This window comes from Rhincodon typus, chromosome 19 (genome assembly GCF_021869965.1).
Source record: "Rhincodon typus isolate 14 chromosome 19, sRhiTyp1.1, whole genome shotgun sequence".
In the NCBI taxonomy this organism is placed as follows: Eukaryota; Metazoa; Chordata; class Chondrichthyes; order Orectolobiformes; family Rhincodontidae; genus Rhincodon; species Rhincodon typus.
In genome coordinates, this window is record NC_063350.1 from 8,386,646 (window position 1) to 8,412,658 (window position 26,013).

The 26,013-nt window shown below is 43.5% G+C and overlaps 1 protein-coding gene across 2 annotated transcripts in view; it reads left to right on the plus strand.

Annotated features, from left to right (window-relative positions):
- LOC109912795 (neurensin-1-like) overlaps nucleotides 1–23,580 on the plus strand; it is a 39,723-nt gene extending 16,143 nt beyond the window's left edge. For both annotated transcript variants that reach the window (XM_048608396.1, XM_020512234.2), the window contains 2 exons: nucleotides 9,253–9,450; nucleotides 22,809–23,580. In XM_048608396.1, the coding sequence (XP_048464353.1) occupies nucleotides 9,262–9,450; nucleotides 22,809–23,204 (585 nt within the window). In that variant the 5' untranslated portion in view covers nucleotides 9,253–9,261 and the 3' untranslated portion in view covers nucleotides 23,205–23,580. The remainder of the gene's footprint in view (nucleotides 1–9,252; nucleotides 9,451–22,808) is intronic.
- The last annotated feature ends 2,433 nt before the right edge of the window (nucleotides 23,581–26,013 follow it).

Genomic DNA, 26,013 nt, shown 5'->3' on the forward strand with positions numbered 1-26,013 from the left:
ACTAACAAATAGAGATGGAATCATATAACCTGTCACCTTGCCCAACTGTCTACCTCCGTTGCCAACTTGTGCCTGTCCCCAGCCCATGGTCATTTTCCTGAAACAAAAATAGGACAGGCGGGCTCTTCTAGAATGGAGGGAGGATCACAGGGCTGGGAAAATCCCTGATTCCTAATACCTATTTACTTGATGAAAATCTGACCCAAAGCCTCTGCACTGACAGTTTGCGTTTATATAACACTTTTAATGTTATAAAATTATCCCAATCTGTTTCATCAGACAAAAATTCATCACTGAACTACCAAAGAGAGGTGACCAAAAATTTAGTCAAAGGTAAGTTTTAAGAAATGGATTATAAAGAGGTGAGGGAGACAAAGGTTTAGTGTTGGAATTCCAGTGCTTGTGTCTTCAAGGGCTGGAGGATTCCGACTAGACCAAAAAAAGGTGGGGTACATTCAAGAGGCGTGAGTTGTAGGAGTGTAGCCATCTCAAAAGACTATAGGGCTGAGAAGGTACAAAGATAAGAAGGGACAAAGCTTCAGAGAGATACAAACACAAGGACGTCAACGGTCGTGAAATCAGATATTGTTGCTTAGAGTTTACAGTGAGGATCAGGCCATTTGGCCCAAAAGATCTGCATGAAGTTTGTGTTTCACACAACTCTCCTTCCATTTTACTTTCTCCCTAAAGTACTTACCCATTTATTATTCAAATGCATTGCCTGAACTTGTGGTAGTGAACTCCACAGTCCAACCACTCTCTATAAAGAAGATTTTACTGAGTTACTTCTTGAATTTGTTCATGAATATCTGATAATTGTCCTGACCTCTCCTAAAGTTTTCACTTTGCCTCAGTTTTTTTTCCCTGAAATGTATAGGCATCTGTTGTAGAAGTCAACCTCTCTCAGCTTGTTATATGGAGCAGGTGGGACTTGAACTCTGGTTGTCTAGCACAGAAGTAAGGACATTACCACTGTACCACAAGAGCCCACCTAAATAGTAGCACCTCTCATACCTGGTATCATTCTTGCAGATCTTAATTGCACATTCTGCAGTGCTTTACAAAATATAGAATATTCTTGAGCGCTGCTAGTATTCTGCTTCCAGTCTGTGTAGCATGGTTAGTTGCCCTTGATGCTAAAATTAGATATTTGAATGAATGTGATGCAATGACTAATTTTGCTGTTCTGTTTGGTAAATTAATTTGAATCTATTAGCCATCTTGTAAAATAAAACGCATAGCATCTTGAATCCAAGAACTGACAAAGTTGTCTTACGTTAATTTATTAGGCATTCGTGCATTAACATCACTTGAAATAATTTCCAACCTCTTCATTTTCAAATGTCCCATGCAGATGTACAAATGCTCTAAAATGCTAAATTTATCATCAAAGCGATGTCAAGGGAACCAATGAATAAATAATAGCTGCAGCTCACCGGGATACTGTTATGACCCTGAGGCCTGATTGAAGCAATGTATCAACTTGAATCAAGGTTATGCCTGTCCCAAGTCAAATTGTACACCTAAGAAAATACCCTTTTATAAGCCATGACTTAAAACTTACATTGGATCAAGATTTTGATCAGCCCTTTTAACATCTGCTAACATAACTCAGTGACAGGTTTGTGCCTGACGAATTACATTGGGATGATTTTCTAATGTTAAAGTTGCACTATAAATGCAAGCTGTCCATGTGGAGCCTTTGGACCACATTTTCATCAAAGAGACAGGTATCAGGAGATGGAAATTTTCCTGACGCTGCAATCTTTCATTCATACGAGGAGTACACTTTCTCTGTTTTCATGTTGGATTGAGTGACTAACCCATCCTAGTCACACCCTTGGTGCAGCTTTCCTCTTGGAACATGACTAGGATTTTGGAAGGCAACGGAGAGAGACCTACAGTTCCATGACAGTCTTTGGTCTCCGTCACTTCTCTCCCCTAACCAGTGACTACATCCCTCTCCCTGGTTAATGACTGAGGTTGAATTAGTCGGTCCACAGGCTTTGACCCAGAGGTGAGTGTCTAACCCCATATCAGTTCCATCACCAAGATTGTCACCATACACCTCCGTGAGACTGCCTGTCTCAGCCCTTGTTTCTTCACATTTACTGTCGGAAACCCTACCCATGCCTTTGTTACCCCCACGACAGACTACAACAAGAAGACACAACAAGAAGACACACTAATCACCTTACCGTACATCAGAGACATATCAGAGATGACCGCAGGACTACTCAGACCCCTAGGTATACAAACTAACAACCACCCTGTGACAACTGCTGACTAACGTAAAGGATCCTATACCCACAACCAATAAAATTAACATAATATACAAAATACCATGCAAGGACTGAGAGAAACATTACATAGGCCAAACGGGAAGAAAACCGACAATAAGGATACACGAACACCAACCAGCCACCAAGAGACAGACCAATTGTCACTGGTCTCAATACACACAGACAGAGAAGGACACGAATTCGACTGGGACACCACATCCATAATGGCACAAGCCAGGGAATTCCTGGACGCCTAGCATTCCAACTGGAACTCCATCAAACACATTGAACTGGACCCGATACACAAACCATTGAAAAACAGAACCGGAAGTGATGCCAACCATCCCAAGCAAACCGAGGCACATAAATCACAAGCAGGACAGAACACCAACGCTTCACCACAGATGCACTAACGACGTTACCGAGCAGGGTGATGAAACGTCTGCAATCAAATGCACCGGCTCGGCGAGCAAGTCTACAACCTCATACACAACCCGAGCTACAAATCTTCTCAAAAACTTTGTTACCTTTGAAGTTGACTATTCCACTGGACTTTTCTCCTGGCCACTTGCCCTTTTGCTTCTCTCCATTAGCATGGCTTCATCAAGCACTGCCCATATCCTAACTTATTTAAGGAAGAATTTCATTTCACTCGAGGCAGTTCAGAGAAGGTTCACTGGGATGATCCCTGGTATGGAGGGATTGTCTTATGAGCAAAGACTAAAAAGGGACTCAACTCATTGGAGTTTAGACGATTGAGAGGTGACTTTATTGAAACATGTAGGATTCTTAAGGGGCTTGAAAGGGTAACTGCTGAGAGGATGTTTCCCCTCATGGGAAAGTCTAGGACAGAGGGTGTAGTCTTGGTCACCAATTTAAGACTGAGATAAGGAAGAATTTCTTCTCTCAAAGGGTTGATTCTTTGGTACTCGAGGCCACAGAGAGCTGTGGGGGTAGAGTCCTGGTATATTTAAGGCTGAGATAGATAGATTCTTGATTGGTTGGGGAATCGAGACTTGTGGGGAAAGGATAGGAAAGTGAGGAATGTTGGATCATTCATTATCCTATTGAACGGTGGAGCAGGCTCAAGGGGGCGAATGGTCTACTCCTGTTCCTATTTCTTATGGTCTCTTGGTCTTATTAACTCACAATAAACGCCATTCACCCATCTGTCCTATGCTTGATGATCCAATCAGCTCAATTCTCAATTTTAAAATTTTCACCCTTGCTTCCAAATCTTGATTAAAGGTATTATTTGCACCACTTTACTTGCAGTGGTGTAGCCGGTCTGAGGGCCTGTGCATGACCAATTGGCGTGCTGATGCCATTCCCAACACTGATTTCTGGTTTTGGAAGTCTTTGCCATGGTCAGACCTTGGAGGTCCTACAGAAGGAAAAGAAATTCCGAGGAAACATAACTGTGCACTAACTCTTTAATTAATTGATGGGAACACTTCTGCACCATAACATTCTGTAGTCTCTCTCTCTGTTTGATTCATATCCTGTGCAAAATGCCTGCTATATTTCATACTACACAATAATGACAATACATCTTTGGATGCAATGCACTTTGGGATGTCCCAGAAGGTACCTGATAAAGGCAAATACTTCTCTTTCAATTTCTTATATGGCTGATGATACAACACTGTTAGGGACACAGGTCAGATACTGCCTACCCTTTCCCTAACCTTCACCATCTCCCACAGTTCAGAAACTGCAAGTGACAGATGAAGAGTTGAAAATATCAAAAACTATTAGTGGGGAACACTGAATTTCTAATTGCTCAAAAATATATTCTATGAATTAATGAATATAAAAGAAGTAGGTACACACTGGTAACTGTGTGATTAATATTTAAAGAGATTAATATAAATTTTTTTGATTTGCAGCCTGCAGAACAAACAAATTGAATGATCAAGTGAGCGTTATGTGTTAATATCATGACTGGGCTCTGGGTGTCTTTGATAGGAGAGAGCTGGAAACCATTCTGGTGCAGACATGATGGGCTGAATGGCCTCCTGTGCTGTCACGCTCTGTGATTTCTGTAATTCATTTTGGTGCAAGGAGTTGAAGATTGAATAATTACATGAAGACAGACTATTAGAGGAATTTCTTTCTGTCTAAGTTTCCAGCTACGAGTGATCTGACATCACTTGACATCACTAATGATGCAGTCCAAAAATCAGCATGATAGCTGTTAACCCCTTACACTCCATTATCTTACAGTAAGATAAGTGGCACCACAGGAACATAGGAATGAGGGTAGACCATTCAGCCCCTCCAACCTGTTCCACCATTTAATGAGGACATGGCTTATCTGTGGCCCAACTCCATATGACATCAACCCATATTCCTTAATATGTTTGCTTAACAAAATATTAAATATCTCAGATTCAACATGAACAACTGATCCAACAATCACTGTTATTTATGGAAGATAGTTTCAAACATCTACCACCCTTTGTGTGTAGAAGTGCTTCCTAACTTGTCTCCTGAACAGGCTGCCCTAATTTTCAAATACTGCCCTCTGGTTCTAGAATGCCCAACCAGCAGAAATAGCTTATCTTTATCTACCCTGTCTTTTCCTCTTAATATCTCGAAGACGTCCATCAGATCACCCTTAACTTTTTAATTCTAAAGAAAAAAGGCCTAATTTGTATAATCTCTCCTCATAACTTAACCCCTGAAGTCCAGGTATCATTCTTGTCAGTCAAAAAGGAGGCTGGAGGAACCCAGCAAGCCAGGCAGCATCTGGAGGAAAGGAGCCGTCCTGACGAAGGATAATACCCAAAATGTTGACGGCTCCTTTCCTCCAGATGCTGCCTGACTTGCTGGGTTCTTCCAGCCTCCAGGTTGTCTACCTCAGATTCCAGTGTCTGCAGTTTGTTTCTTTGTCTCTAATCGTTCTTGTAAACCTTTCTAAATTGTGGTCCCAGATCTGTTCACAGTACTCCAAGGGATAGAGCAAGAGACCACAGAAAGAACATCAGATCCCAAAAGAGCACATTGTTATATCATTTCAGATCAGCCAGATCCATATCCTTATATATACGAACGCCAAGATTGCTGAATCCCCTGACACCTCAAATCTTCAACTGCCACACCTCAAATCCCAATTTCATTTTTTATTCTTCAAACGTGTGACGTAGGTGTCACTGGTTAGGGCAGCAATTATTGTCCATTCCTAATTGCCCAGAAGGAAGTGAAAGATCCATTGCTGTAGATGTAGAGTCACGTATACCAGACTGGGTAGGGACAGTAGATACCTTTCCAAAAGGACGTTACTGAACTAGATGGAGTTTTCCTGGCAATCAACAATGGCTTCAATGATCATCATTAGACAGTTAATTCCAGATTTTTACTGAATTCAAATTCCACCATCCTGCCCTGGCAGGATTCAAAGCTGGGTCTCCAGAACATTACCCAAGTCTCCAGATTAGTGATCTTATGATAATACCACTGGGCTGTTGCCTCCCCAAAGTCTCAACCCTTCTATGGTCATGAGCCATATCTCAACCCTTCTATGATCAAGCTTTCAATTCACAAAGTTTGAGGTACAAGTGAAGCTTCAACTGTTTTTGATGTTGATTGACGAAAAAATTGGGCTGAGGAAATCAAGAGAGCTCGCTGGCCCACCTTTTAATCATGAAACAATTCCAACGAGCTCCCCATCTAAGCACATGTAGGATTTCCACCTGAAGTGGCAGTAGGTATACAATATGCCTGCCCAAATATTGTCAGATCCACTCCCATTATTTGAACCTTAGCAAATTTAAAGAAAACTCCCTGGTACATCCCTGGCATCCAACATGATTGGAGACTCTGGTGGAAGGAAGGTGAGAATGGAGTAGATTTTTTAAAAATCCCTGTGACTAATGTAGAGTGATCTATTGCAGAATGATCAGTTGCAGGGCAATTGATTTCTGAGGGGTCAATTGCATTCCCCAGGCATGGTTCATGGTTTAAAATCAGGCCTCACATTTAAGTGTCTCCAGGTACCGATACTATGGAAAACCCTTCTTGGCGTTTGAGACTGGCAGCTCAGTCCCAATGTAATAGACGATGCTGCCCACCCACATTAGTTCAAATCAGGTGGAGTTGGTGGCACGGGACAAGGATGAAGGAATAGACAGAATGGTGGAACTGCAGTCTAGCCTCCCGCAGGCTTGGCACCATGTGTCAGAGCATTGTCCCAATGTGTTTAAAACTGACTGGTCAGCCAGTGAGGAGAGGAGGGGGTTGGTTGATCCAGATTTGGTTCAAGTTAAAAATCTGGCCACATGGATGAGTAGAGGCTTATGGAAGGAAGACCAACCAGAATTACAGCAGAATTAGTCGGCCTGAAGGCAACGGATTTCTGAATATAAGTTTCAGTAATGCACGAGCTGAAATAATGGCCTGAATCCTCCAGGGGTGTACCTATGGGATTGTTGCTGCTGCTATGTAATTCTTCCACCCTGACTGAGTCCCATATTTCTTATTTTGGGGCAGCATGGTGGCTCAGTGGTTAACACTGCTACCTCACAGTGCCAGGGATGCAGATTTGATTCCACTTTCAGATGCCTATCTGTGTGGAGTTTGCACGTTCTCCCTGTGTCTGCATGGGTTTCCTCCAGGAGCTCCTGTTTCCAACCACAGTCTAAAGACCTGCAGGTTAGGTGGATTGGCCATGATAATTTCCCATAACGTCCAGGGATGTGTAGGCTAGGTGGGTTAGCCTTGGGAAATGCAGCGTTACAGGGATAGGGCTGGGTGGGGTGTGGTGGGGTGTGGGTTTAGATGGGATGCTCTTCAGAGGGTCGGTGTGGACTCGATGGTGCAGACACCACACTAGGGATTCTATGATCCTACTGACTGTGCGGAAATGCAGGAAGAACCGCAAATTAAAATCCCTCTTCAGAGCACTGGATTGTCATGGGGAGCCAAATGCAAGAATCTCATAGCAGCCTGATTCATAATTGTTTAAAGAAGCCAAGCACCACTTGGCTGTAAATAAGGGCAGGGGTTTTCCTTCTTTAGCTCCATAAGCACAAGGAACGGGGAGCCAGAAGCCTCTTGGGGCAGGGGCTTGTAGAGTGGGTACAGGTGCATGGAAGAGTGGAGTAGGAAGGTCCTAGTGGTCCTGGGAATGTTTGGGAGGGTAAGGGGAGATGTGGCAGAAAGAGTCAGTCAAGGAAAGAGAATAAGGGGCCTAAGGGGTCTGTCTGTTCTGAGTACAGGGCTTCCAGTTTATCTGTATCTCCATTTCCCTCACTGAGATTTCACTCTGAAAATATCCTTTATGGATTTTAAGGATGTTCCCAAGTCCAGAACGAGGAGTCACAGTTTAAGGATACTAGTTAGGCCATTTAGGACTGAGGATGAGTAGAAATTTCTGCGCCTGGAGTGTGGTGAGCCTGTGGAATTCTCTGCCCCAGGAAGCAGTTGAAGCCAAACCTTGAAAGTTTTCAAGAAGTTAGATACAGTTCTTAGGACTGAAGGGATCAAAGTGTTTGAGGAGAAAGTGGGAACAGGAGACTGAGCCATGATCAGATTGAATGGTAGGGCAAATTCAAAAGGCTGAATGACCTACTCCTGCCCCAATTTTCTATGTTTTACAATGCATGGAAGGAAGTGCAAGCTGAATCTACAAGTTCTGCCCCACAGAGTGGTGACTGTAATACTGGATACTAATATGAACATTTTATTAAGAGTTAATGCAAAAACATATAGTTTCTTCCATAATAAAGAAAATATCCTTCACCCTTCTGTAACCATCAATTGATGCCAACCACAAGGCTTGCCAAGTACATTTAGCACCCTGGATAAGCTGGTCTTCATAAATAATGACGGTTTACTTCTGAGCAAAATAGAATAATTGTAATGCTTACAAGTGAAAATTAATTTTGAAGCATACCTGTGCCAACTTTGTGGTTTCAATTCTTAGATTAGTGGCAATGGAGTTGGGGAGGAAGGTTGTTGTGAAGCCTTTGTGCCTGAACAGAAGAGTCTTTTAATAGGCCACACCACTGGCATTTTGAATTTTAATTCGAATGGGAAAAGTGGGGAAGAGAGAAAGCCAAAGCTATGAGTTTGGGAAAGGCCTGCAGTTGACAGAATCCTATACATACTGTGTGAGATATTGAGCTTCACATTATCAGAAAGATATTGAGAGTTTTAGAGGACACAACACAGTTACAGAGAGGTTGCCCGGGATAAAGAAATAAACTGGGTCAATATTGTGGGATGATGTAGTAAAAGCATGACAAAAGGGTAGGCCCATATTGATTGGAGCCCATTACTTCTAATAGTTGAGTGGGTTTCAACAAAGGTGATGAGGGACAGATGATGAAAGGCAATGAGAGAAAAAGGAAAAACAAGAGGGCAAAATTTTAAAGTGAAAGGCATTAAGTTAGAGGGGATTTGAGCAAAATAAACTTTTTCACCCAGTGGATGATGAGAATTTGGAATGCATTGCTGGGATGGACAGTTGAGAAAACCTCACAATTTTTAAAAAGTACTTGAAATAAGCACTTGTCATAACATTCAGGGCTATGGTCCCAGTGCGGGGAAGTGGGACGAGTGTAGGTGGCAGTACATCTTGGGCGGTACAGACTCGATGGGCTGTGTCATTTTATGATTCTCCATATACAGAAACCAGTGTGACCATGGAGCTCAGGCTAGGGTTAATCAGCCGTTTGAACTCTACATGAAAGGCAGTGATTTTTATGATTATGGTGATGTTTGTGTGTGTGTGTGTGATGGAGATGTGGAACTGGTTGAGCATTTTGGAGCTTTCCTTTCATTATGAAGGAGGAATTCACCAGCCTGTTACTTCACACAGTAAAACCAGTCGGGAAGAGTCAATGATGGGGCCAACGGTAGACACAATGCACAAGGAGTGGCCTTGATGTTTCTTTGCTCCTCTATCTTTACTCTGCCACGATTACTGTGCAGATCAAACAGCTTGTTTGCTATTTTCTTTTTCCAGACCAACTCCATGGCGGGCTGCGGAGATTTGTGCATGACCCAAATGAGAGGGGAACCACAGCAGCAGCAGCGCTATGGAGTACGATCCTATCTGCACTTATTCTATGAGGACTGCACTGGCTCAATGCTGGAGGATGATGAGCCAGATGAGCTGAACAGGCAGCGCTCCTCCGGTGGCTGGCGGTCAGCCCTCTGGAAGGTAAGATGCTTCACTAGAACGTTCTCCATCTAACCTCGATACAGCATCTTTAACAATTTGCCTTTAACACAGTAAAATGCTCTCCCAAGGTGCTTCCACATCCAAATAACACATCATTGGAGATATTAGGAAAGCCATTAAAAACGTGGTCAAAGAGGTGGATTTTACAGAGCCTTTGAAAGGAGAAGAGAGACAAGAGGCAAGACTGAAAGGCTTCGGAAGCCTGGGTGCCTGAGTAGCTAAACTCAGAACTGTGCAAGCAGCCTGAGTTAAAACATATATCTTTGCCCAAGTTTGTGGTCACCTGCCTCTAAGGTCTGTTGCTTTGATACAGCTCCCGGGTGAGGCAATTTAATGGTGCCACATTAAATCAAGCTGTTGTCATCATTATACAAGAGCTGTTACTGTCTCAGTTCTCTTCTAGGATTGAGACACAAGCACACATGCACAGAGGCAGACATACACACGGAGGCAGGCACAGATAGACACACACACACACACAAACATACACACGGGCAGATACATACTAGCACAGGCAGACAGATACTTACAGAAATATATTAATACAGGCAGACAGACAGATTCAGAAACACACACACACACACACACACAGGCAGACACACACTCACTCATACAGACAGACACACACATACTCAAAGTCCTGACCTCTTACATTGGAGTTTTCAGACAGTTTCCCCCGGATGTGAGGAACATGCCTATTTTGCATCCCTCTGAACAGCAGGAAATGATGAACATTGCTCATTGGACGGACAGTCACAGCAGGATTAAGGAAGTCAATAATTACATTGTGTTAACATTGTGTTAAACTGCTGGATGTTATATGAGGCTCCTAACACAGATACCTAGGAGCGATTAAACCTGTGAAGTGGACCAGACATTTTGGTGCCTTAATCTGTAGAATAATGCTCCCTGGACCTGGCTCTTCATGGAGTATGAAGCATTGTAGTCAGGATACCTACACTTCTGGGCATTGGTTTTACATGACAACATGTTATTTAATCTGACGGACTTTGATTTTGCCTGTGCACCAGCTGAGATGTGAATGGTGAGAGCAGACTGAGATTCAGGTCTACCCAGGAGCACCCAAAAAAGACAAAAGACTCCCTCACTTTAAAGTCTTGTGCAAACGTGAGCAACTTTTCTTAAGTTTGGTAAGATCTTGGATCGCACCTGTGCCTCTCAAGAGCAAGAGGCTTCATTAAAATCTAGACTTGCACTACACCCTACTTAGCAAACCATGACCAAAATATTTCCTGTAAGCAATAGATTAGCATTTTAACATTGGAGAGTAATTTGCTTTATCCGTTGTGTTTTTCCAATTCTGGGCCTCTTTAGTATCTGTGTTTTTAATCACTGCTCCATTGGTGGTCAGCTACTTGAGTCCTTGCTGTCCTCCTGTGAGACCCTCCTTTAAATCTAACCTATGGTCCCCTCCTCTAATAACTCACTAGATACCTGGAGTGATTGGAACAAGAGGCAGGTGGATCTCTTTGAGTATGGGATCCTTGATTGGCCCAGGTTAGCAGCCCCTTAATGTCAAATCTTGTCTACTAGTACTTGCTTCTGTGAAATGCCTGGCAATATTTTATTAAACTAAAGGTGTTATATAAAAGTAGGGAGTGAGAGGTGGTGGCCTAGTGATAATGTCACTGGACAAGTAATTCAGAACCCCAGACATGGGTTCATTAAAAAATGGTGAAATATGAATTCAATTTTTAAAACACAAACTGCAGTTAAGAATCTAATGGTGCCCAAGGAATCAATTATCGGCAGAAAAATCCGTCTGATTCACTAAAGCCCTTCAGGGAGGAAATTCTGAAGTCCTTGCTGGTCTGGCCTACATGTGACTCCAAACCCACAGCAATGCAATTGACTCTTAAGTGCCGTCTGGGCAATTAGGGACAGGCAATAAATGTTGTCCTAGCCAGCGACACCCAATTCCCATGGAATAAAAAGTAAAATGTGATTTGTTTACCATTCCCACTTGGCTTTGCTGCTGATGTACTACACCAAGCTGTCTTCCAGTCAGTTCTATTTTAGAATGCTGTAGACGTTGGCTGTTAAATATTAAATCAGCACAACTTGTCTGATAACTTATCTCAGGCAACAAAATATGATGTGAAAATACAAATGGATGTTTACAAACCCACAACATTTATCATTCCAGGAAATAGTCATGATTCTGGGAAATTTCTTCCCTAAATAATTTATTCCGGTTGAATGAGTCTATTAAATTCCAGGATTTTGTGTTGTATACTTCTATGGCCAGCATTGCCATCCAAAGGGGTAATTCCATTCCCTATTTTGTTCTCACTCATTGGATCAATTTCCAGACCTGAGTTGAGTGTTGTGCTTGGTAGAGCTTGGATTATACCCAATCGCAAAGGTTACACTTCATCCATGTCCAGAGTCTGAGTGTATCTGTGTGTGAGAAAGAGTGTGTGTGCGCGCGTGTGTGTGTGCGCGCGTGTGTGTGTGTGTGTGTGTGCGCGCGCGCGCGCACGCGCGTGTGTGTGTGTGTGTATGTGTGCGCGTGTGTGTATGTGTGCGCGTGTGTGTGTGTGTGTATGTGTGCACGTGTGCAAGAGTGTTCATAACCATAGAGATCTACAGCACATATCTACAGCCTTTTGGCCCATCACGACTGTGCCAGTCAAAAATACCCACCTAACCAGTCTAATCCCATTTTCCAGCTCTTGACCTATAACTCTGTATGCCTTGACATCACAGTGCACATCTAAATTCTTTTTAAATGTAATGAGGGTTTCTGCCTCAACCACCCTTACAGGCAATGAGTTCCAGATTGCCTCCCTCCTCTGGGCGAATTAGTTTTTCCTCACATCTCCTGTAAACCACCTGCCCCTTACCTTAAATCTAAGTCCTCTGGTCACTGATCCCTCCATCAAGGGGGAAGTTACTTCCTGTCTGCCCTATCTATGCCCCTAATAATTTTACACATCTCAATCATGTCTCCTCTCTATCTCCTCTGCTCAAGAGAAAGCAACCCCAGTCTGTCCAATCTTGCTACATAACTAAAACTCTCCAGGCCAGGCAACATCCTAGTAAATCTCCTCTGCATCCTTTCCAGTGCTATCACATCCCTCCTCCAATTCACTTTCTTCTGAAATTGGGTCTCATGATAACCTTAGCCAGTCCGTTCAGGTGTGCAAGTGTAATTTGCACGAGTTTGTGTAAGTACATATATGAGGGTGTGAGTATGCAAATGTATGTGTGTGTGTGCACATGTGAGTAAATGCACGTGAGAATTCATGCATGTTGTACTCCAGAAAACCAGGGTGGTAAAGGATAAACTAGAGTTAAATCTTACACATTTTTATAAGCATTTACTCACAGACACGCACATTGCAAACATTTCAAATCCAGTTAATCTAATTTCAAACTATTCTTTTACATATGTTTTGTAATCAACCTATTCACTGATATTATTAAACACCTCTGAAGTAGGTTTGGACTTGAACCTGGCCTCCTACCTCAAAGGTAGAGACACTACCGCTGCACCCACAAGAGTTCCCACTTTTCTTTTACATAAGAGTACAAGCCAATCCTCCATTAATTCTCACTTGTTGCACATAATCAAACACAGTCAAAATACAATGACGGGAGAACACATTTGAATGGGTGACTGGGTGAAAAAGAGGTTCTGTGTGAGTCTATGTTTTTGATTTGAGTCTGAGTGACTGTGTGTCTTGATTGTGAGTGACATTCATTCACATTGGGCATTGCTAGTCAGGCCAGTATTTATTGCCCATTTCTAATTACCCAGAGGGCAGTTCAGAGTCAATCATATTGCTGTGCGTCTGAGGCACATGTAGGCCAGACCATGTAAGGATAACAGATTTCCTGACAACCAACAATGGTTTCATGATCATTATTAGATTCTTAATCCCAGATATTTATTGAATTCAAATTCCACCATCTGTCCTGATGGGATTTGAACTTGGGTCCAGTGAATAGTACATGGGTCTCTGGATTAATAATTCAGTGATAACACCACTGGGCCATCACTTCCCCACATGGAGGTGATGGGGGTCTTGCCTTTTGGTGTGAGAGTCAGAGATAGCCTTTTTGGGAAGACTCAGGTTCTTTGACACATCAGTGGCAGGTTCAAGGAGCCTCGGGGGGCCGAAGTCCCTCCAATTGAGAATTGAGCAAATCAAAGGCTGGCATATAGAATGACAGCATCACTGGGAAGATTCTGCTGGTACTAAACCCACCAAAAGGCCTAGGACCAGGGTTACAACCAGGCCACAGGTGAGTGATGGCAGAATGGGGTGTAAGGAGGTGGTTTGCAGAGGTGAAGGGGTGATCTTAGAGTGGTTGGCAGCAATGGCAAGGGATGGGAGTCAGCACACACCTCCCCCCCCCATTCTCTTGATAGGCCTGTGAACAAGGGAGCAATCCCCCCATAATACCCCGGTAGTCCACGAACAACCCCACCAGGCTTTATTCCTCAGGCTTCCCATATGTGAGTCATCTGGCCCACTGCAGGGTTAGTACCAGCAGCGGTGGGATCGGACCTTACATGGGCATTAATAAGGTGCACTTAAGGTCCACAGTTAGTGACAGGGTGGGAAAACCATCCACAGGCCTTGCCATCATTGTAAACTCCACCCCCCCGCAAAACTACATCAGGGGAGAGGTCATTCAATGGGTGGAAGTGAGGGACTTTCTTTGCGTGATTTTATTTGCTACCTGATGAGATTGCAGTTACTAAAGGAACTTAAACAGCTGCTGCAGTGTCCCTTTATTGGCAGAATCCAGAACTAGGGAGTCTTCATTTACAAATAAACGGTCACCCAATAAAGACAGAGAAGAGGGAACTTTTTTTCTCTCAAAGAGGGTTGTAAGTCTTTGGAATTCCCTTCCTCAAAATATTTTTAAGGCAGAAGTAGATAGATTCTTGATGACCAAGGGGATGAAAGATTATGAGGGATAAGCAGGAATGTAGAATTGGGGTTAAAATATGACCTTATTGAATGGCAGACCAGGCTGGAGGCACTAAGTGGCCTACTCCTGCTCCTTGTTTGTGTTTATTGAAGAGAGATTTGTATTCGCGTTTCCTAAATGACATTTTTTTAAAACGACTCATGGAGGTAAAGGATTATTTCTCGTGGAGAGAGGAGCACATTCTTAATTTAGCTCCATTCGAGACATCATACCAGACAGTTCAGTGAGATCAGAACAGAGATCCACATTCAGTTCCATTCCTGTCAGGATGAATTTGCCATTCACGCAAATTGCACTGAAATGATCCCATTAACATCTCATATTAGTGGACAGCAATCAAAGTCAACAGTATCAGAAGAGCTGACATCACCTAGGACCATTCTCAAGGATAAGATGACAGTGCTGACCTGTGTCCTTCATATATAGAGCATTGTAACAGGATTAGCATCTCAAATATAAATGACAGTCAGCTCTGTGTAAAGTGGTGACAGAGTGTAACAGTTCACTGGGAAAGACCAAGTCACTGTAGCAATGTATATTTTTACCTGCATGTTGTGGCCTACAGTTACAGGTAGTGATGGTAGAGGCTCCAGTTGCTTTGCATCCCAGGAATCCCTCACTGTCTTACTACTTACCATTAGCACCTGATAGAAGGATTTGCAGCTTAATCCTCAACCTGTTTACTGCATTATGAATGTACCTTCCTTGATCATCAAGTTCTTTGTCCAAAAAAATGTAGGAGCAGAAGTAAGCCATTCAGCCCTTCAGGTATGCTCATGCATTCAATGAGATCGTGCTGATCTGATAAACTTCAGCTCTACTTTCCTTCCTTTTCCTATAACCCTTGATTCTCTTACTGATTTAAAATCTGTCTATTGCTGCCTTGAATATATTAAATGACCCAGCCTCAACAGCCTTCTGCAGTATAGAATTACACAGATTCACTGAGAGAAGAAATTCCTCCTCGTCTCTGTCTTAAATGGGTGATCCCCCACATTTTGAGTTGATGTCCTCTGGTCCTAGACTCTCCCACAAGAGGAAACAACCTTTCTGCATCTACCATGTCAGATCCTTGTGTATTTCAGTAAGGTTGTCTGTCATCCTTCTAAACTCTAATGAGTTCAGGCCCAATTTACTCAACCTCCCCATATAAAGCAGTCCTTCCATACTTGGTATCAACCTCATAAACCTTCTCTGGACTGCTTCCAATGCCAGTATATCTTTCCTTAGATGGAGAGATCAAATCTGTTCACGGTATTCCAGCTGTGGTCCATCTAGTGCCTTGTATAGTGTTAGCAAAATCTTTTCTTTTATACTCCATTCCCTTTGAAATAAAGGCCAACATTTCCTTTCTCTTCCCTATTACCTGCTGAACTTGGATGCCAGCTTTTGTGATTTATGCATGAGGACTCCCAAATCCATGCCATAGATTCCTGCAAAGTAGCAGATGCAAGTACAGATACAGCATTTACAAGACATTTGGATAGGTGTATAAATAGGAAAGGTTTAGAGGGGTATGGGCCAAAGGCAGGCAAATTGGACTAGTTTAGTTTGGGAAACCTGATAGGCATGGACAAGTTGGACCGAAGTATCTGTTTCTGTGCTGTATAACTCTATTTAGGTCTTTCAATGGGACTTAAACCCAGAGGTCTGGCCAAGAGGCAGGACCACAAACCCACTGTGCACCAGATCCCCCTCCCTGAGTAAGGGCAAATGTGTTATTATAATTGGGTCAATGTTTGGTTGACTCTGCATAATATGGCAAGGAAGATTGCCTTGGAAGAAAAAGTGCTACAGGTGTTGGAGATCTGAAATGAAAACATAAACCACTGCCAGAGGCTCTGCAGGTCTGGCAGCATCTCCATAGAATCCATACAGTGTGGAAACAGGCCCTTCGGCCCAACAAGTCCACACTGACCCTCAGAGCATCCCACCCAGACTCATTCCCCAAGCCCACCTTACATATACATTCCTGAACACTATGGGACAATTTAGCATGGCCAATCCACCTAGCCTGCACACCTTTAGACTGTGGGAGGAGATCCACGTAGACACAGGGAGAACATGCAAGCTCCACACAGACCCCGAGGGGGAAATCGAACGCAGGCCCCTGGCACTACGAGGCAGCAGGGCTAACCACTGAGCCACCATGCCACTTCTGTAGCAAAACAAACAGCGTTAACCTTTTGGGTTTAGTAAAACTCTTCTTTGGAACTTGCATAGGCCACTTAGTGCCTCCAGCCTGGTCTGCCATTCAATAAGGTCATATTTTAATCCCAATTCTACATTCCTGTTTATCCCTGATAATCTTCCATCCCTTTAGCCATCAAGAATCTATCTACTTCTGCCCTAAAACACAGCAGAATTTTTGTTTCCCCACTGAAACTGATGGCAATGTCCATCATTTGTGTTACTGAGTGAGTGGATCTGCTGTGATACATTTCCAGACCCGGTAGCAAAGGTGAAAATGGACCACAAAGTTACAGATTTCTCTGTATCCAGTTCTGAAAGAACACTCTGTGTGTTGTTGCAGTAATTCCTGGAGTCCGAGTGTGGCAGCAAGCACAGATAAGAGTGCTAAATCAAATGATGTCTTAAATGATGCGTTGTGGTCACGCATTCATTGTTTGCGCTTTGAAAGATGAAAGGGCCATTAAATCACTCACGTAATGGGATGTGTCAGCTCGCAGCTCAGCTGCTAGGCAACGTCATGGAAATAGAGCTTTCTAGGTCTGTTGGGGGAAGGGAAGAGCTAGGGTCTGGGCTCAGGGTTTTGGGGGAGGGGTGGCTGTGAATACAGTGGAGGATGGGGAGATAGGAAGCTGTGTCTGCCTATGATTTGATGAAGCCATTTGCGGCTCGCTGTTGGGGCAGCTGTCGCTGGGAACAGATCCGGGGCAAAAAGGTGTTTAACAGGGGAAAATCCACTTGCGAACGGCCCTTAGTTCCAGATGCACAATTTTCCACGATGACTCATATCATTGAGGAGATTGTACTTGCAATGAGTTAAAAAGCAGCTCAGAGTCCAAAAGACGCTGTCACTATAAATTGCTGGCATTAGTCAGGCAGCTGTACAACAACAAAGTGCGTTTATCTAGCAGATATAATTTAGTCGAACTTTCCCAGGTATTCTACGGGAGCAATTGTCAAAGGAAATTTGACAGCAAGTCAGACAAAGTGATAGGTGGACAGATGGAACCATTCTTGTAGAATTCCTGGAGAATCAGGGGAGATTTGCCAAGTCAGCTCAGGACCTATTCCTGGAGGATTCCTCAAGTGACCTGCTTCCTCCAACACCCCAATTCTACACTCACTTTGCCTTACTTTCCCACACACACTAGGCTACAAACAGGCTCTTCATCATAGAATTGGATTTCTCAGTTAAACACCTTTGAACCATGCCCAATATTTTTTATTAATCAGGAACAAAAGTTCCAGATTGAGAAGCTTCAATGATGAGGGAAGTTTGAAGTTGGGCCTGGAGAGAAGAAGGTTAAGAGGAGATTTGATAGAGGTTTTCAAAATCATTAGTGGGCTGTACAGAGCAGATAGGGAGATGCCTTTCCCATTGGTAAAAGGAACAAGAATGAGAGGGCATAGATTTAAAGTGATTTGCAAACGAAGCAAGGGTGATGTGAAAAAAATACTTTCACCCAGCGAGTAGTCAGGGGATGGAATGCACTGCCTGGAAACATGGTGGAGACAGGTTCATTTGAGGCATTCAAAAGGATAGGTATGTGGATATAAATGGTGTGTAAGGCTAGGGGGAAAAGGCAGGAGATTAGAACTAGATCATGACACTTATATGAAAGAGTCAGTGCAAGCACAATAGGCCAGATGGCCTTGTTTTGCACTTTCACACTTCTGTGACACTGGGAACATTTTTCAACAAAATTTTTTTTTGAAAAGCACAATTTTATTTTAAACCACTATGATTTTTCCCCCAGGTCAACCCTCATAGCAGTGTTTTGGAGATTAATTATTGTCAGAGACTTCAGCAGCACTGCTGCCTCACAGTGCCAGGGACCCAGGTTCGATTCCGCCCTCAGGTGACTTTCTATGTGGAGTTAGCACATTCTCCCCGTGCCTGCGTGAGATTCCTGCAGGTGCTCCGGTTTCTTCCCACAGTCCAAAGATGTGCAGGCTGGGTGGATTGGCCGTGCTAAATTACCCATTGTGTCCAGGGATGTGCAGGTTAGGTGGATTGGCCATGCTAAATTACCCATAGTGCCCAGGGATGTGCAGGCTAGATGGATTGGCCATGCTAAATTACACATGGGAAATGCGGGGTTACAGGGATAGTGTAGGGATGTGGGTCTGGGTGGGGTGCCCTTTGGAGGGTCAGTGTGGACTTCATGGGCCGAATGGCCTGCTTCCATGCTGTAGGGATTCTATAACTCTATGACTTCAGGACAATCCTGTTGGGTGGGAACTCTAGATGCCAGGTAGGAGATGATGAAGGGAGACAAAGTTGCTTGGGGAGACAGTGGTAGAGTAGTAATGTCCCTAGACTAATGCTCCGGGGCCCTACCTGGTGGAATTTAAATTGAATGTTAAAAAAAACTGGGAATAAAAGCTAGCCTCAGTAATAGTGACCATGGAACTATCATTAACCCTGGAACCATCTAGTTCACCAATTCCCTTTAAGGAGGGAAATCCTTCCTTCGTCTGGCCTACATTTGACTCTAGATGCACAGCAATGTGATTGACTGTCAACTAGTGTCGGAAATTGCCTGACAGGTCACTTAGCTCAAGGACAATTAGGGATGGAAAATAAATGCTGATTTTACCAAACAGACCCATGTCCTCTAAAGGAATAAAGGAAATAAAATGAACATGAGTGGTTTAGACAAGTAAATAAAAAAAATTGTTGCCATTGGCAGCAGAATGGAGAAGCACAGGATATTCATTTAAAGTGATTGGCAAAAGGAGTATGGTGACATGAGAAAACATCTTTTATGTAGCAAATTGTTAGGGTCTGGAATGCACAGCTTGATAGTACGGTGAATACAGGTTCCATTGAGACTTTCAGAAGAGAATTGGATACTCACCCAACAAGAAAATAAAAAATGCAGCGTTTTGGAGAAAGGATGCAATATGCAAAGCTACTCTAACAGAGAACAGGCAGAGACAGGATGGGCCAAATGGCCTCCTGTGCTGAAATCATTCTATGATTCTATGTCTGACATAATGGCTGTCATTTTTGCTGGACCTGGAAACTGAGCAACATTTAGGGCATGTAGTTAAACTCCATGACCAGTGTACAAGACACAAGAGATGGCTAACAGTTTTCTGCGTGAATCTTGAAACATTAACTCTGTTTCTCTCTCCACAGATGCTGCCAGTTGCACTGAATTTCACCAGCGTTCTCTGTGCATATTTTATATGGCTGTAGACTTTTCTATTTATCCTCAGCACATATTTCACTTCCTCCTTCTGTATCTTGCTGTTTCTCTTCATAGTGGCCCAATGATCAAATCTGTGTGAATAGAACTAAATGAGTCAACACAAAATTGGATTGGCTGCAGTTATGATAGAGGGCTTTCGCTGCAGCTATGAATCATGGGATAGCCTGCCTCCATTCGATCAAGCTCCCTGCAGCATGGGGATCGTAATACACAATTGCAGCATGCTCAATTAACATGATGCAGGCAGCACACACACCTCCTTCACCTTCCCATCACATAGGACCATAAGATATAGGAGCAGAATTAGCCCAATCGGCTTATTGTTCCTGTTCCGCCATTTGATCATGGCTGATATATTTTTCAACCCCATACTCCTGCCTTCTCCCGTAACCCTTGATCCCCTTACTAATCAAGAACCTATCTACCTCTGTCTTAGATGCACCCAATGACTTGGCCTCCACAGCCCTCTGTAGCAATGAGTTCCACCCACTGACTGAAGAAATTCCTCCTCATCTCGGCTCGAAAGGGTTGTCCCTTCACAATGAGGTTGTGCCCTTGGGTTATAGTCTCTCTTTCTAGTGGAAATATCTTATGCATGTCCACTCTATCCAGACCTCTCAGTATTCTGTAAGTTTCAATCAGATTCTCCCCTCACCCTTCTAAACTCCACGGAGTACAGACCCAGAGTCCTCAACCGCTCCTCATATGACAAGCCCTTCATCCCCAGGATCATTCTTGTAAATCTCCTCTGGACCCCCTCTAACACCAGCACATCTTTCCTTAGGTATGGGGCCCAAAGCTGCTCACAATATTTAAGATTACAGTTTGAGCCCAGTGTGAAATGCAGTACTGACTGGCTGCATGCTCAGCAGGAGATAAAAGTGCATTTGCTCATATTTCCTAAAGGTAGTCTATATCTCTTAAACTGGGGGTACATTCAGGCTGCAGTAAGTGCTGGAACTGACGACTTCAGAGCACAATTTGGATGGACAATGGTGCAGCAGGAACTCCCACATTTTTGCTGTGGCATTGGACAGTATTTCCTTTAAATTGTTTGGTAGTTTGCAGCCTATCTGATGGCCACACACAAGGCAGCCCTTTCAAGTTACTACATCCACGGCCACATAAAAAAATTTAAAGAGGCATTGCAGCTAAACAAATTGCCTTCACAATCCCAAATAAAGACAGCCAGTTGGCACTGGAGGCCTAAATCCATAAGGTAGAAAGGCAGAGAGAGATTGTGTTTCTATAAAAGGCCAGGAGACCCTCAAGACTCAGACTGCAAAGACAATGTGAGTCAGTGGCCTGAAAGATCAGTTTGAGATGTCTATGACCTAGTGGCCTTGTCTGCAGTGCTGCAGGAATTTTAAATGACCTCCCTTCAGTCATCAGGGTCAGTGGATGTAGCTTCAAATGTTACCTTGCACTACCACACCACTATCTTCATATGCTGCACTTTCCACTACACTTCATCAGTCACTAGTCAGAAATCACATTTACCACTGCCACCAACCTCCTACCCACATCTCACAGCTTCCACATGCTTCCAAGCTGCTGCTAAGACAGGAATATAACTCAACTACATTACAACTCACTGACACTTCTGTTTTGCCAGGAGAGGTTGCCCAGGACAGATGGCAGCAGCAGGGAACTGGTGGGGAACAGTGTTACGGCCAGGCCCTGGGTGATGTTCCCCAAGTTGTTATGGTTCCAAATGGATCTCAGTTGTGTTACAACCAGAAGGCGGCCATTCAGCCCATCGTGCCTGCATAGGCTCTTCAAACGAGCATCATTACAGCAAATCCGTAAGCTCCTGGATGTGGAGGGATGAACTGACTCCCCTTCTTCATTCATCTGCAGTCCCCTCGCCTGCCACACAACTTGATTAATCACAACAAGATTAATTTAGAAAGGGCCCCTCCTTTGTGGATGACTTTCTCCCAGGTCAAGTGAATTTAAAAGGAGCCATTTTCACAAGGTTTTCTTGAATTAACAAAAGGGCAAGTTTATTATTTACAAATGTGAGAAGAATTAAGAACATCACACACATACAGATTGGCAATAAGACTGAGTCCATTAAAAAAAAAGGTAAAAGATATGTAGATAGGTGTCTTGGGGGTCATGGAGTGTAGGTAGAGGAATGTTGATATCTTCCGGTCCATTTTGGGATTCTAGGCTTTGCAGTTTGCTAAGAACTATTTGTCCTGTTTCGATGGTAGTTGGCTGGCAGTGTTCAGAGCAAGAGTCCTCCTTGTCCTGTTTTTTTCTAATTTGCTTGGTGGTTAGTTGGCTTCTAGCACTCAGCAAGAGACTCCTTTTATCTACAATGCAGGGATGACTAGTTTGTGATTCTTGGACTGTGAACCCAGCCATGATGCATTTCTGATGGCGCAAATGGTCTGGCATTCATTAAAAACAAAAGAGCCACGCAATGGCCAGAATTTATTTTGAATTACAGACTTTGCCCACCTCTCTCCAGCAGTTGGAGAAAGAATAGGGACTTCTCACGTCACTTCAGTGGGGGGAGAGGTCAGGAGGGGAGGAGCCAAATGCTAAAGCGGTGTCAGAGGCAAGGGAAGGCTGCAGCAATTGTTTTGTGTTTCCTTTATGGTATAAAGGAGAACGATCCCAACTTCTCATTCCTCCATAAGGCACAAGTCCCTTAATTCTTTGTATTTCATAGCTCATTCCTGGATATCCATTGACCAAGTCATTCCTCTGTTCCCAGAGTGAAGTGAGCCTGTTGGAGGTCATGCCTCACTCATTCCCCTCTACATTTTCCATTCATTATGGGCAGAGAGAAAGGAGATGAATTCCTGCAATGTGCTCCCGCTGGGAAAAGCTCCACCTTTGGAGATGAACTTGTGGAAGTTAGCCTCATTATTTCTCCTTGAACATTAAGTCACAGGAATAACTGGGCCATCTGATAGCTCAATGACTTCTTCGCGTTTGCATTTGTAGGTGGGCCTGTCAGCAGGGACCATCCTCTTCCTCGTTGGCCTAGCAACAGTCACTACCGGCTACCTGGTGCCCCCGAAGATCGAAGGTATCGGGGAGGCTGACTTCCTGGTGGTGGACAGGCGTGCCATTGAGTATAATGAGGCGCTGGAGGTCAGCAAGCTGGTCGGCGCCATCCTCTTCAGCATGGGAGGAACGGCAATCGCAGTGTGCATTCTGGTTCTGACCCTTTCCAGGCACGCCCCCAGAGACGAAGAGAGACAGTTTTCACCCATTCTAAAGGGAGGCCCACTTGAAACAAAGCACAAAATGGCTGTAAAAACTGGGTTGCCAGGGGACACCCAAATCCCTGTTAGTTTGTCAAGAGTACAAAGCATCCAACCCAAGACAGGAACCTGAGGGGCCAGTGCCCAAGCCCTTTATGAAACAGGTCTCCTTTACGATGTGAATTCCAGTGTGAAGTCTTGATCAAATGGTCACACTTTCATCGATAGGCTTTAAGAGGTGTTTCCTTACTAATGTGAAAAGATTTCTGGCTGATCTGAATATTCAGGGCCCCAGCCCTTTCCTATCCCCAATCCTGCATTTCACTAATCCAAGGGTGTTTCAATTTAACATCTTTATCAGCAAAATCTGCCATCTTGATTTTTTTTTCTGTTCTCTTGCACGTTCTTAATTTCCAACACCACCACTGGCACTCATATCTTCCACTACCTGGGCTCTAAACTCTGGAATAAACACTGGAAATCTGAAATTGATGGAGAAACCCAGTGGGTCTGGCAGCATCTGTGCAGAGAGAAACAGAGTTAACGTTTTGAGTCTGATATGACTCTTCTTCAGAACGCAAAACAGTAACTCTGTTTCTCTCTCCAAGATGCTGCCAGACCTGCTGAGTTTCTCCAGCATTCTCTGTGCTTTTTTTCTCCCAAACTCTGGAATTCCCTTCCTAAACATCTCCACATCCCTCAGCTGCTTTTCAGCGTTGCTTAGAATCTACCTCATCAGCTAAGTTTTCGATCACCTGTCCTTATACTCCTTATCTGCCTCAATACTCAATATTGTTGCATTCAGATTTCTTTGAAATGCTTTGGGACTTCTGACAATGCTAAGACAATACATAATAGAACTTAGTGTTGTTGCTGCTGATTTCCTTAGTTTCCATCATCAGCATTCTTCAAGAGAGATGATTTTAGCGAGAAGAAGAATATAATGATGTTATGAGTCATGATATCCCATATGTTCCATGAATGTCTTGGTAACTTAGCTAAGCCTTGAACAAACTGCCATCCCCTTTAATTACCAATTGTAATTGCTGACCGTGTGGTAATTCAGGAGACAGAAATGAGAACTAAATCCATTGGCAAATCAATTAGCTTTTTAGCTTAAAGAAATTTTGTAGCCATTGTCAAGGTTTTGCTTAGGGCTTTTGTGCGGTGGTAGTGTCCCTGTCTCCAAGTCTTGGATGCACAGATTCCAGTCCCACCTGCTTCAAAAGTATGTAATAGCATCTCTGAACAAGTTGATCAGGAAATATATCCAGATTCTTGCCTGGGGGCCTTTTGATTCTTTAATACGATTGCAAATTTTTCTTCCGCTCCCCACGAAAGACACAACATAATGCAAGCAAGTGGCTTAGAATGATAATGCAGAGCTGCTCTGGATCACTGTCAAGCTTGCCCTTAAAAGACCTCTTCGCACCTAGACTCTACTGCCTGAAAAAGCAGTGGAAGCAGATTCATTTGTAATTTTCCAAAGATATTTTCATTTTGTTGGGTGACCAAAAAGTCAATTGCTACAAATATGTTAATTGCAAATAAGGATTCTGGATAAATTTCTTGTTTCAGAACTCAAGAGCATTGCACCCAATTTTGGAATGTAAAATCCACCATACGGCCTGTTTCTGTGCTGCCTATTCTATATATTTCTCTGGAAAAAGGAATTGGATATATCCATGAAAAGGAGAGATTTACAGGGCGCTGGGATAACAGCAGGAGTTTGGGTCAAATCAAACTGTTCCTAAAACATACATAGGAGCAGTGGTAGGCCATTCAGCCCATCAAGTCTGAACCACCACCCAATCCTGATCCAATAACTCTCAACTCCACTTTCCTGCTTTTCCTCTTTAACTTTCAATTCCCTAACTGATGAAAAATCTGCCTGTCTCAGTCTTAGATATCCTTAATGTTTTAGTCTTGACTGCCGTCTGCGGCAAAGAATTCCACAGATTCACTACCACCTGAGAGAAGGAGTTCCTCTTCATCTTTATCTTAAGTGTGCAACCCCTTACTCTAAGTTTATGTGTTAGCACTGACAAGATGGATGGAATAGCCTCCCTTTGTCTATTATTCTCTGCTTCCTTGAGTCCAGATTTCCATGATCCAGTGACTAGTTTTCCATTTCAGAGCACATTCTGCTGCTCAAAGTGTGTGGTCTGTGATCCAAGTCACTACAGATCTTGTGTCAAGTGAGAGCTGATTGGACATGGTGTCTTGTGCTATGGTTACCCACCTCAGTAAGCTGTTGTGTAGATGGTATCAGACTTTACTTCCTTGGCAAGAGTGACCACTCAGGGTGCTGAATCTCCCAGCAACGCAACAGTGATATACACCAGAGCTAAGGAACAGACACGTGCGACCCTCTCATCTCAAGAAAGTGTGAGGCATGTGGAGATCTATCGAGAAAAGAATTGGACTGGTACTGACTGTGTCTTTTATTGGGTCAGAACATCTTGTTAGCTCTGAGGCCTGTGCTGGAGGCCATCTCGATGTTATGAGGTGATTTTATTCCCCATTTTGGGTGCATATCAAATTCCCTTTGAAAGTGCTGCTTTTGACAAGCTTTTAAGCAGCTCATCCCAACTCACCTCTTAAAATACAGTCTTCATTGTCCCTCTGTTTTGTTTTGAAACCTCTCTTTGATTACTGACCTCTCACTGGTGGAACCACCTCTTTATACATACTGTAAGAAACCCCACACAATTCTGAATATCGCCCCCTTAAAGTCATAAAGTTCTACAGCACAGAAAAAGACCCTTCAGCCCATTGCATCTGCGTAGGTCAAAAACCAACACCTAACTATTCAAGATAACAAGGTGTAGAACTGGATGAACACAGCAGGCCAAGCAGCATCAGAGGAGCAGGAAAGCTGACGTTTCGGGCCTCGACCCTTCTTCATTTTCTGAAGAAGGGTCTAGGCCCGAAATGTCAAC